Source organism: Pelophylax lessonae (assembly GCF_965119305.1).
Source record: "Pelophylax lessonae genome assembly, chromosome: 12".
NCBI lineage: Eukaryota > Metazoa > Chordata > Amphibia > Anura > Ranidae > Pelophylax > Pelophylax lessonae.
This window is the reverse complement of record NC_138779.1, coordinates 173,917,048-173,929,848: the sequence shown is the minus strand read 5'-3', so window position 1 is coordinate 173,929,848 and position 12,801 is coordinate 173,917,048. Positions and strand designations below refer to the sequence as shown.

The 12,801-nt window shown below is 39.6% G+C and overlaps 1 protein-coding gene across 1 annotated transcript in view; it reads right to left on the bottom strand.

Annotated features, from left to right (window-relative positions):
• LOC309568946 (transcription factor Spi-B-like) overlaps positions 1-12,801 on the bottom strand; it is a 37,084-nt gene that overhangs the window by 20,316 nt on the left and 3,967 nt on the right. The window contains exons 2-3 of the mRNA XM_082274712.1: positions 5,579-5,606; positions 2,612-2,702 (exon numbers count right to left, since the gene is read on the bottom strand). Coding sequence (XP_082130838.1) covers positions 2,612-2,702; positions 5,579-5,606 — 119 coding nt within the window. The remainder of the gene's footprint in view (positions 1-2,611; positions 2,703-5,578; positions 5,607-12,801) is intronic.

The following is a 12,801-nucleotide window of genomic DNA, read 5'->3' as shown; positions in this document are numbered from 1 at the left end:
TTACCGCGTCATTTATCTGCCAGGTACAATTTTCCATACAGCACTCTTGCAAATTTTCTAGAGGGACATTTGCATGTCCTCTCAAGTCATGACAAGGTCTTTGTATTTGTGCCTTAAGCATATGAAGAGCTTTGTAGTTGTAAGGTAAGGTCAGATATATATAAAACAAAGTAAGAAGACACAGGCAAGCCATCTTCATGTAAAAACTATAAATGTATGTATATCTTTATACAGTATAAATTAAATTCAGGCAGTATTCATGTATTTTTGCATACACCTTGTATATGTATCTCTATATTTCCTATATTAACCTTCTTGTCTTGACTCTCATTTAGGGCTAATTCACACATAGTGCAGTGACAGGCACTTTACTGGATTGTAAAACGTCTGTCATCGCAAGGACACACTGGAAACAATTTTCCCATGTGTCCCATTCACACTGCAACATAGCCCCGAGCTGCACTAAAATGCAGACATCATGCGATTTATTTAAGTGAAATAGTGGACAGGCGCTATTACAAGGGTATCTTTAAATTATACGAGTGAAATTAAACCAAAAATAATCTTGATGCAACATACATATATCCCAATTAATATTTACACATCTAAAGTGCATAAACCTTATGGTGAATCAAATATGTGTGCGAAACATGCTTAGTGAAAAAAGAAATTCATGCACAAAGTGCATAAAAAATATATAAAATCAATGCACATAAAAGATAACAGATGATTCGGATACGTGCTCATAAAAAACAAAAAAAAGGGTTTATATCAAACAAACCCTAAATGCACCTTGAATTGGACATTCAGCACGTTGTCACTTTTTATGCATTATATACTTATTTATTGTATTTTTGCTATTTTTGCACAACAGATTATTTATTAATGGACACATTCTATGCATTATGGACACTTTATAGCACTTACGGTTTGTTTGATATAAACCCTTTTTTTTGTTTTTTATGAGTTTGAATCGTAGGAAAGTAAACTCTTCACTTTCTAGATGAGACTAGCATGCAATAAAAAAATTGACGAAAGATCGTTCAATAATCTGATCATGTGTACGAGGCTTAAAAGTGAAACTGCAACAGAAAAAGATTGAGTCCTCTCCCCTGCCAGGTAGGACTGTGAATTTCAGGGCTAAATAAACAGAAATACAAATCCTTTGTCAGGTAAAGCAGCTTCCCAATATGCATTTCATCTGTGTATTTAGCTGGTTGCTTGGAGTTCAGCGTTAATTCAGCTTTGGCCCACCAAAGGGGTCCTCTTCTTGTTTGGCTATTTACAGTATTGTCTTTTAGATTTTATTAGCTAGTATATTATTGTTATGTTTAACACCAAGAAAACAATTTACTACCTTTTAGAAAAGGTAGCAGGCATAGTATAGTTCTCAACAGAGCTATCGCTTCCAGCCTATTCACTTGCCCGAGTGAAGAGAGGAAGCCTCGTCTTTCCGTGTAAGCTTCAGGTCACCCTGGTCTGAGCTTACACAGTGTAAAAGACTCTCTTTCCATCTCTGGTGCCCTGAGATGGGATATTTGAGCACCCTACACTCAGCACTTGTACCCTGATGGCTTTCTAAATAAGCCTGTTCATATGCAGGATGTGAATCAATAAAGTTTGCTACACATGACAATAGTATGCTGTTTCCAGATATCATTCTTATTTAACTAACAAATCCTCATGATGTTAGTACTCAAACACTAAAGGCCTTGTTTCCACCAGATGCACTATCATGGCTTTTGGGAAAAAGCGCAGCGCCTTCTAAGTGCAGCAACACATTTTAATATGGTGTAAAGAAGTAATACACTCACATAGATAGGTGGGTTAAAGGCACATTGTGAAAAAAATTGAGATTTCTCATCTGGGGCATCACTGGAGCAGAGGGTCCTGGTAGTGGAGGGAGGGGAGTTCCTCCGTGTGCGGTGGGGCGGCCTTGGCTGGTGGAACGCAGAGCCTCCTGTGTCCTGGGATTCTGACGGCACTTCTTGGCGGTGATGTGTAAGTGTCCCGCATCGCCGCCAGGAAGTGACGTCAGGATCCCAGGATTACCCGGACCCCCTGCCTCCACTACCAGGACCCTCTGCTCCAGTGATGCCCCAGATTAGAAATATCAATTTCTTCATGATGTACCTTTAACCCACCAGTCTATGTGAGCGTATTACTTCTTTACACCATATTAAAATGTGTTGCACTTAGAAGGCACTGCGCTTTTCCCTCTTGTCTCCCCCCCAGAGATCACTTCTGTCTCTCCCTGCCGGCAGCCGCTACAGTGGATAGCTATCCCCTGACCCCCTTGGATTTTTTCCCTTCCCCTACCTCTCCCCTCATGGTCCCCAGGACCAGCCCACACTGAAACTTCCACTTGCGCCAATTTACCACAAACTACTATCATGACTTTTGCTGCATATTCCTGCAAAGGCGAAATGCATGGACATAATAAGATAACAGTAAGAACTTCTATTATAGTTCTCATTCACATGAAGGCTTTGTACTAAAAAAACAAAAGGCCTGTCATGTTGCATTTTGGAATCTGCATCGTTTTTTGATGGCTGACACATTGCAATGTAAGTCCTAATGTATGCCTTTGAAAAGATGAATAAATCCTTACCTATGTGAGCATCAGGCTCGGTGGTCTGTTGGAAGCCATTAAGATGTTTAGGAAAAGCTTCAAATTCCTGAAGCATCAAATCTGGATACTGCTGAAGAGAAAAGCCAGTAAAAAAATATATAATCAGAATAGCTTTAATTATAATATCAATAATTTTGCACACACACACACCTTTCCATCCATTTAGTCTAAAGAGCCAAAGGAAATATCTAGTACATTTGGGTATGGAGGAGCATGTGACATAGTCCATGTGGCAGTGTTGGGCCAGTCAGCCCGGTCACATGAGGAGTCCATAGCCATGTGTAGGCTATAACTCCACTAGCTTGTGTTTACACAGGGCTTTTTCTCCTAGTGACAGAACAGAGTAGCAGGGAAACAAAAGGAAGTCAAGTCTAAGCTCCTGCGCAAAGCGTAAGTTTAATTTAAAAGTTGGTTCAACCAAAACCAGTATTTCAGATTTTGATGGATGCTGGAGTAATAGAGTATTGGATAGTTTCTTAGATCACTTGGGCACTCTAATGGTGAGAAACCCAGTCTTGATCTTCTCAATCTGCTCACATGATATGGCGATTGCTATGGGTTTCAGCCCTCTCAGCTAGGTGTCTTTTTGATATTGTAAAGAATACAACAGGGAAGAGCTGAAACACACATAGGTGGTCAGGTACACCCTAAATCCTAGGAAGACTGATCCCATTGTTTGGAATTCCAAGACATAAGAAACCAGAGTTTGACTCAGCCCATCATGCTTTAACAATACTTTCATTATTGACTTTGCACGAACTGAACCTTTAAATGCCAAATACCTTATGGAAGTGTTCACGTTGGAGGATCTGTACTTATAATTTGGTACTTATCATTTGTCATATCTGGTTTGGAAACTTGGTGCTTTATTATTCACACAGAAATATCTGTCAAGGTATAGGAGTGTGTTTTCAAGGTTCAATGACAATGAAAACTGTAGTAATCGGTGGTGGTATTAGATATACAAATATCCCTTTTAGGTAAGTACATAAAATATTACATATACACCAAAATGGCTACAATAAAAGACATAGATACTAATGCAAAACAGTCCCAACATGGCATAGCAAGTATATTTAACAGGCATAGACCAGCAGGCACTTTGAAAAGTACTTTGTTGGGTACTCTATACCCCTATTTCTAGTACTTCTAGTAGTATTTTTCAAATTTCCAACCTTCGGAACCTCTGGGGCCCACTACCTGTAATACCTTACATGTTGTACTGCAACTTTCTAGAACTCTGCAAGTATGACAATTGCCTTAGGATGGAAGTCTTGGAGCTAGAAGATGTGAATTGTCCTGAACCTTATATTTCGGTCAGTCAAGAAACAATTCAATCACTGGAGAATCTGAATTTACCCAACATTCACATTCATTATTTAGTGAATAGCATTCAAGCACCCTATGGGCAGTGAATGGGATACTACTTACAACAGAAGGGCAATTGGGTATACATGCTTCATAGTACATGCTCTATGTTTACATCTTTAATAGATTTTGAGAAGGAATGTTGAATCAGAAGCCATGATAGTTCATTCGCATTTTCCAGAATAGTCTTCTGGATATTTATTGCTATTTTACCTAAGCATGAGTAATACAAAAGAAAGCTTTACAACCATAAATTGGGGTACACACTATAAGAAAATCGGGCGACCGATCGGCCGTTTTTTCTCAATGTTTCACAGCAAGTCGGAACCGAGGATGGAAATAATTTATGAAAATTCTCGTAAAGTAAAGGCTTTTTTTTTTGTTATTGGTTGTTTCTGATCATGCGCAGGCTTTCGTATCTGATATTTCTTGTACAAAAATTGTTAGTTCTGTTCACTTACGAGCATCTGTGATTGTAGGTGTGAAAGAAATTATATTCATTTTCTCTATGTAGTCTATTATGTTAACTTGTTGTGATATATATTTCTGATCATGCTGATATAATGACATTGTTTCATCATTATTTTTCTAGACATCTGTACATAGCCATGCTCATGTAGATCCCTCAGGAAGAATTTGACCTCACCATTTTCGAAACGCGTTGGGTCTTAGCTATCTATGTTTTTCACAATATGCTCTTTTCTTTTATCAGGTGTTGTGTATGACATTGTGTAACCGCATCATTTTGTTTTATCTAATCCGGAGGTTCGCTCTGCATTCATGTGATCTTTTTTACATGTTTCATGCAATAAACTTCATATTTTTTGAGATTTTTTTTCCCTTTTTTTCTCTTTTCCTATATTTTCCTATACTTTTTTGAAATTCATACTTTGTCTACCCATTGCCCTTAAAAGTCCCACCCAGAGGGTTTTTCCTGTTGTATGTATTGATTTTGGGATTCGGGCATACTAATCTCTATTTGGCTCCAGTGTAAGGCAATTGTTCACTTACGAGAAAACTTTTGGAGTTTGTCCCTTCGGAAATTTTCATTTGAAAAGTCGGAATCAGATGGCAAAATTTGTGCAGCCACTCGAACGATCGCGCCTCGTACGCAATTTTGATTCTTCCGATCTTCTCATAGTGTGTACGAGGCATTAAATTGACAGCCTTCCTTTGTTAAAATGAGAGCAGCCCAAGGTGTATTTGCCCTCTTTCACTCCTCACCATCCTTCCTTTGCCCACAAGTCTTAGCATGCAGATAATACAAACTGTATGTTCTTTGCCACTGCCTGCCATGTTTCAGCTGCCTCCAACAATGTGCAAAGTGTCAAAGAGCAGGAGGAGAAAACTTTTTTGGGAGAAAATTTACTAAAACTGAAGCATTCAGAATCTGATGCAGCTGTGCATAGTAGCCAATCGGCTTCAAACGTCAGATTGTTCAATTAAGCTTTGACAATAAAATCTGCACCAGATTTTGCACACTCCAGTTTTAGTATGCCCCCTCCTATTTATTGATTCACAGACTGATAACAACAACCATATATAAAATACAGTATATAATAAAGTTAAAGTACTTACTGAGCAATTAAAGGCGAGATTGTCAAATCTGTGGGAAGTAAAAAAATATAAATTGTTAAGCAAACATTGAACATTTTATTACATGTCTTCATTGATTATTACATTACATGTCTTCTGTTATGTATCAGGAGCTATTACAGGATAAGGCTTTCTACACTCACTAGAAAAATTTTGCGACTCCTTCTGCAAATGGTATTTTCATTCATTTTGTTGTTGTCCAATGGCTTCAATACTTCCTGATAGACCAACTAAAGCATGCAAAGTAGGAGTTCTAATTTCCCTCACTTCCTATGCATTCAAGGTCAGTGATAGTGAGCATTACATCTGAAACCAGAGACAGCCAGACAACTAAAGCCTTGTACACACGATCAGATTATCGAACGATCTGTCGTCCATTTTTTGTTGCATGCTAGTCTCATGTCGAAATTGAAGGGGTTACTTTCATACGAAAATTCCCGTATGACAGAATTCAACTTCAGGAGTGAGGTCATGTGTTGAATTGTTTTCTATGTGTTCTTTCCTTTCTGAGCATGCCTAGTCTTGCTCTTACGATTTTTTTCGTACGAAAACTGTACTTATTAAGCGAAAATCGGACGTTGTGTTGACGTACAATAAACATTTTATAGCCTGCACATCAAGTTTTTGTTGTCCGAAAATTTGTAATCGGCTGTCGAAAGCACTTCGGACTAAATTTTCTTTTCAATATTCGTATCGTGTGTACAGGCCTTAACATCTTCAGAAGGAAGTCTGATGTGGTGAACCCCCGTACTCTTAATCAGTGGATTCCATTAAATCAAAATGGCCAAACTACCTGACTGCCCAGAATGGCACAATTCAGTCAGAACATCAAAATATTTTGTCTTTATTGTCTGTTCCTAATTATCCGACATCAGTATTACCATTACAAATTAATTAGGATTCCTGGCAGAAGAAGCTTGTTTTGGTGAAATATATGTATTTCATTGATATTTAATTTTTGTTTCCTGTGTATCCAATTACAAAATTCTACATTTTTGGAAAAACACTTTTTAATCCCTGCATCTTCCACCTTCCACAAGCTAATTTCTCAGAAGATTTGAAGATGATTGAAGAAATTGAATAATCTCTTAGCAATGTTTTTGTACTTAGATTTGAGAATACAAAAAAAAGATGGACCAAAAATAATTACAGTAAAACATTCTGTGTATAGCCAGCTTTTTACCTATTGAAGGTAATCCTTTCTTTGGAACTGCATAGGAATCAAGGAAATAGGCTGCGTGGACAGTCAGAATTCTTGCAAAATGGAAAATTCTGGTGCAATCAGTCTAATTCTCTTGGTCAACAGATACGAATTCAATTTGTTTTGACTGGATTGATTTCTCCTGCTGTGCTACCTACTTGTACACTAATTGACACCTAACAAGCTTAATACACATTCTTGAGCTAAAGTATTGTGCTATATGGAGAGGGCTGTTTTCTGAAAGCTGAGTAGTTGGTTTAAGTTGGTCATAGACATGATGGTAAACCTCTAGTTATGATACAGCTACATGATACACGTGGAATTTTATTTCGAGCGAGTCTTAGGCATAAATATAAAGGCACCCAAGCTATGCTATGTTATGCTAATAAGACGGGAAAAGGAAAGCATGAGCAATCACTTACAATGTTGGGCTACTTGGGAGAGTATACAAACTTAATTTCTAAAAGTTGGTATGTACAACTAGGGAATGTCATAAGCAACAGCAAGAATTTTGTTTCCATCTCCTTTGCTCCAGATTTTGTAACTCAGTTTATAAGATTTTTTTTCAGCATTTGTGTAATATATTTTCCTTTGGAAAGCCATTTAGTAAAAAATCTTGGAATGCACCAAAAACTGTGCTGACGTGAGGATAGGTAGGAAAGGAAAATTACGGTAAATATTTGATAACAATTTTCCATATTCCTGGCCCTACCTCACATCAGCACACAATGGGATATAACTAGCTGAATAAATGGACGGGAGAGAACTCATGAAAAGAAACATTGACAATCCAAGAAAAGCTACCAAAGACAAAAATAATTTCTATGTCTCATCCCAAACTTTGCAGAACTTGCTGACTGCACGCCTAGCTTATAAAGTCAAATGAAGGGCAAGCCATCTCTCATTTATCCTTCACTGAAATGCTGGCATAACTGCCCCAAAGGCTGCCACCCCTCCAGTCAAAAGAGCTTTCCCCTGTTCCTGAGCAGAAATGCCTACTTCCTGCATGCCAATCTAATCACCCTGGTAAACCAATAGAAGAGGACTCAAGAACCTAATGGCGAAATGAAAAGATTGTCCACTTTTTCCTCTTTTGTCTTTGACCTTTCCATGTACATGGTTAACAACTTGTGTAAGGACCAGAAGTCTTCCTGCTGTGTACTCAGTGACTCCATGTGAATGCTCAGGGGGGACTGCTCCCAGGTTTTCCTGGAAACTGGATACCACTTGGAAATGGAAGTACTATCACTATTTCTGGTAAAAAGACACAAAAGGGATCTTTGCAGGAAAGTGCTGCAATCTCCAACATTCTTCTGTCTGAAGCAACTGCGGTCAGAGGAACTAGTTTTAGCACTGGAAACCGCAATAAAATTGAAGCTATTTAAGCAAAGGATGCCTGTAATGGTGCTTTCAGAGCCAAGCCTAAGTCCCATGAAGGAAACAAGTATTTCCTTGGTGGTCTCATATGGATTACAGCCTGCACAAAGCAATTTTTCAATGGCTCCTCCACCCATCTGCAGCTTGAAAAAAAAAAAGACAGAGACCTGTACTTTCATTGAATTTTGTCAGTCACTCACTTCGTCCAGCCTTTTGCCAAACTACGATCTCCTATTATGGAGTATGTTACAAAGGGCTTGTGTGGAAGCTTCATCCACCCCCCCTGTGGCACAATCACAATGCTCTCATCAGTGTGACTTAATGTGCCAGCCCTAAAACTAGGTCTATTGAAGCCTCAGCCAAAAGTCAGCAGCCAGGTTCAAGTCCGTCAGAACCATACCCACTCCTGCATGTTCCACTTGAATTAAAGGCCATTTCTTAATGCTTTAAACATCATAGTTAACGCTGTTGCTAGTCAACAGGCAGAAACACCTGCCACAGTATCGTTTTTTGCAAGTCTGCGGGCCAGTTCACCACAACCTCTAAATTGAAGGGGCCTTTCTGCATGCACATTTTGAGGTGTTCGGGTGGTTTTTTAATGCATTTTGCCATATTACAGATGTGTTCCATACAGAAAAAATGCAACATGTTCTCCTTTAGTTGACTGTACTGGAACACACTGCACAGGTGTGGCGTAGGCCATTGGAATCCATGGTAAACACTGTTTATGCATCTTTGATTCAGAATAAAAACGCATTGGACTGCATTTGATGTGAACCTAGTCCACTTTTCAAAACATAGGATCCCTAAAGGTATTGAAAGGCAAAAACACTTGCGCACCAGATGCTGGCAGGCCCCATCCACTCCTGGAAGTGCTTTGCCTAAACATGCATCAGCCAGCTTCATTAAATAAAGCTTGTAATTTGGTCTTCTTATAATTTGGTCTTCTTATCAGATCTCTCTCATTCTTCATCAATGAGCTTTTAACTCTATCATTATGGGAAAAGAAGGCCCTTCCTTTTTCTCATTTGGAAATATCTGCATGCTTTTCGTGATGTTGGGCCTGCGTCTTGCCTGTGGCATGGATATTTGCTGCATACTTTCTGCTACAGCCTCTAGGCTTTGAAATTTGAGCATCCTCTTCCTTATCCATTGTCATTTGAGGCAATCCATGCAAATTCATTTCCTGTCACTGCAGACTACATGCAGGTCCAACATGCATCCACGGCTGGGCAAGGCCTTTTTTTTATTGCCCTGGTTTAAACACATGTGAGCCATTGCCACGTGAGCTGCTTGAGGAGCATGAAAGCCGCCCTGTGCGGGAATCTGAGAAATGCAGATTGTCCTGGTCGGGAGATGACCAGTGGCGGGTCTTATGTTTTCTGCAGTGTTTGCGTTTAGTGCTACTGCTTCTAAAATAATGCAAAACACCATACTTTGCATTCCTTGAGCACTTTTTTAAAAATATGTCCCACGCTGCCCCTTCCTACTTTTGCTAGTCTTCCATGCCACTGGCAGGTGGGGTGAGCTCATGCAAAAAAGAAATATGGAAAAAAATCATAATTCTCTCACTAAGAAAAAAAACGGTACCCTGTCCCTTTTAGACCATTCTACTTACTTAAGAAGCAGCAGCAGGTGAGGCCAGGCAGCCCTTCCAGAGTCAGGCAGGAGACACAGAATCTGAGACAAAAACCAGTCAGACTGTCTAACCTCAGAACAGCAGGGGAGCAAACAGCAACAAGTTTTTAAGAAAAAACTGGCAGGACTGCAGAGAGAGGAGAGAAAGCAGTTCCTCTGCCGCCTCTAAGACTGTTTAAGCTGCTGCTTGGTGACTGGTGGTCACTACCCCGCGCCGCCACGTCTCCCTGCCCCCTGTAACATCATCCACCACCACTCTCAGACTGAAGACAAAGCCAGGAGAGAAGTGCGGCACGCTGCCTATACAAAACAGGAAAAACCCCACTGGTGACATTGCAGAGCTTACTAATACCACAGCTGTAGAATACTTGTGCTGTTTAATAATATTGCCCACAGCTGGGCACAAAGGGCACCCAGTTTCAGGAGGGTTTACCATCCAACATTCAAGGTCTTCCAACTCTGAGAGGCTGAACATAGAGGGGTAGGTTCGTCGGGGGGGGGGGGTATACTTCCAGCGACCAAAGTACTTACCAACTGCAATCCACAGGTGGCCTGGAGCATGACCAAAAAAAAAAGAACACTTCAGTGGAGAGAGGGGGCTGTCGTTTATTTAGCTAGGAAGACGTGGTCATGTGGGCTCCAGAGGAGGTGTTAAATGTATATTTTCCAGTCTTTAGATAATATTTGAAAAATGGGTATACTGGCTCAACTGTGGCTGCCACTGGCTGTATCACCCACAAAATCTGTAGTTATAGAACCAGAAGAGTTACTGCTTCATACAAAGTGGTTTTTGATGACCTATAGTGAGGCTTTGGCAAATGGGAAAGTCCTTAGACACAAAGTCGCATAAGGGGGGCCCTGATTCATGCAAGAAGAGGCAAGCTCAAAGGATGTAAGGTAATTTTTAGGTCTGCTACTAGGTCTGCCTCTTTACTGAGTTGAGGAAAGTGGAAAAATAGTGGTGGACCTATACATTTATTTTATTTGTATTGCTATCTTAAAATTTTGATGTAATCCATTTCCTGGGGACGTGGCTTCTACACCCTAGAGCAGGGATATGCAAACTGTGACCCTCCAGATGTTGCAGAACTACAAGTCCCATGAGGCATAGCAAGACTCTGACAGCCACAAGCATGACACCCAGAGGCAGAGGCATAATGGGACTTGTAGTTTTGCAACAGCTGGAGGGCCACAGTTTGCATATCCCTGCCCTAGAGGATCTCCATAGTCTGTTTGGCTTGTAGAGTAGAGTAAATTGAAGTGCCACACCACTGCTAAAAGGTCCAGATATGTCAGGGAGAAAATACTACACGTTTTGGTGTTCCAAAAATGCCCCCTTCATCAGGGATTGATTGAAAAGAGTATGAACAAGCTAGAAGTGAACTGAACCTCTGGATGTTTCTTCAGGTTTGTGCTACAAGCACAAGTCTTGTCAGCAGCTAGTTTGCTCCTGAATGGAAATATCCATGCTTTCTTTCTTTTTGCCAAATAAATCCGCCTGTATTTACAGTATAAACTTTGTAGTAAATGACAAAAACCAATTCAATTAAAACTTTTTTTTTGTTATTGATTGCCTTGTGGCTACTAAGAAATGTTATAGTTCAGAAGCTTAATAAAAAAGGTCCTTGTCCAACTAAGATGGAACTCGTAGAAAGTCCTAGTGTTCCACAGACCTTATGGCTTTGTGGTCATTCTCTGCTGAGCCTTGTTGTTTAGTTTCCTCTTTCTCAGAATACTTATACTTTATAAATGTCAGCATCTTTTGTTTGGTTCTCAAACCTTTAGGGCGCCATTACCAGTAACTGCTTATGTGTGTGCTTTGTTGGTCCAACATATACTTCTATAGTCAGAAACAGTGTCACTTTGGTAAAACTAGACCAATGCGTCATTTATTACGCCTCCTTACTCATGATCTTAAGAAGTAATATTCCACTCACCCACAATGGCTCTCTTTCTCTGTGTGTCACTGTCCCAGGGGACACTATTTGCATAACAGGGAAAGGGCAATGCTACGGAAGTCACAGCAAGCAACTCTATTTTAACACAACATGGTACAATAAGAGATAGGTAACATTTATTGTATGTGCCAAAGATGGCTGATTTGAGGCACAAATATCCTAGGTATTCTAGACCCATAAAACTCCTTAAAAACATTCTTAAAGGGTAAGTCCAGGTTAAAATACCAAGGCTTCTAATACATTTTGGAATCCCCTAAAACATGATCCTTATACCAGTGTTCACAGCCTTAAGCATCATTACAAAGTCTAACTTTTGCTGCTGCATTTTTGTATGCATTTTTAGGAATGGATCGGAAGTGAGATTTTGGGTCTGCAATGGGTTAAGCCATTGAGTGATTCTCCAGTAGCTGCCAATAACTGGAATATCAATAAATTGATAATCTAGTGAATCTGCAATTCTTTGCATTTGGGAAATTTAGGTTCGGTTTCTTCCATGTAGAAACCAAAGACAAGTCCTAAAAGTGATCTCAGTTTGTACCTGTGTTGAAAAAGATACATACACATACCCCATTTAAGAGCTGTTAGGAAAACTCGACTGTAAATCCAGTTTGCATGTTATATCTGTGGTCATTTTACAGCGAAGACCTAATTCTAAGCCTCTTCTATTTTTAAAGCATGTTTAAGGGAACAAGATAGGTAATTCATTTATGATTCCACATTCTTCATTTATCATAAAGGTGAATTATGCATGAACATAGCATTGAATATTATCACATTTGATTTCAGCCAGAGATCAGCTCATTTCTTCTTGCATATAACAACCAACTGGATTTTAAACATTTTAAGTCCTGCAATTCGTGATTTGAAAGCTACTTACTAGTTGCTATAAGCACCAAGAAATTTTTTTGTCGGCACTTTGATGGCAATAGACACTGAAGCACACAACCAACAAATGTTTACAGTTAACAGTTATCAATGAATTGGCTAAAAGCCATGTTAAAGGTACTTGCATACGTCTACTATGAAGCAAG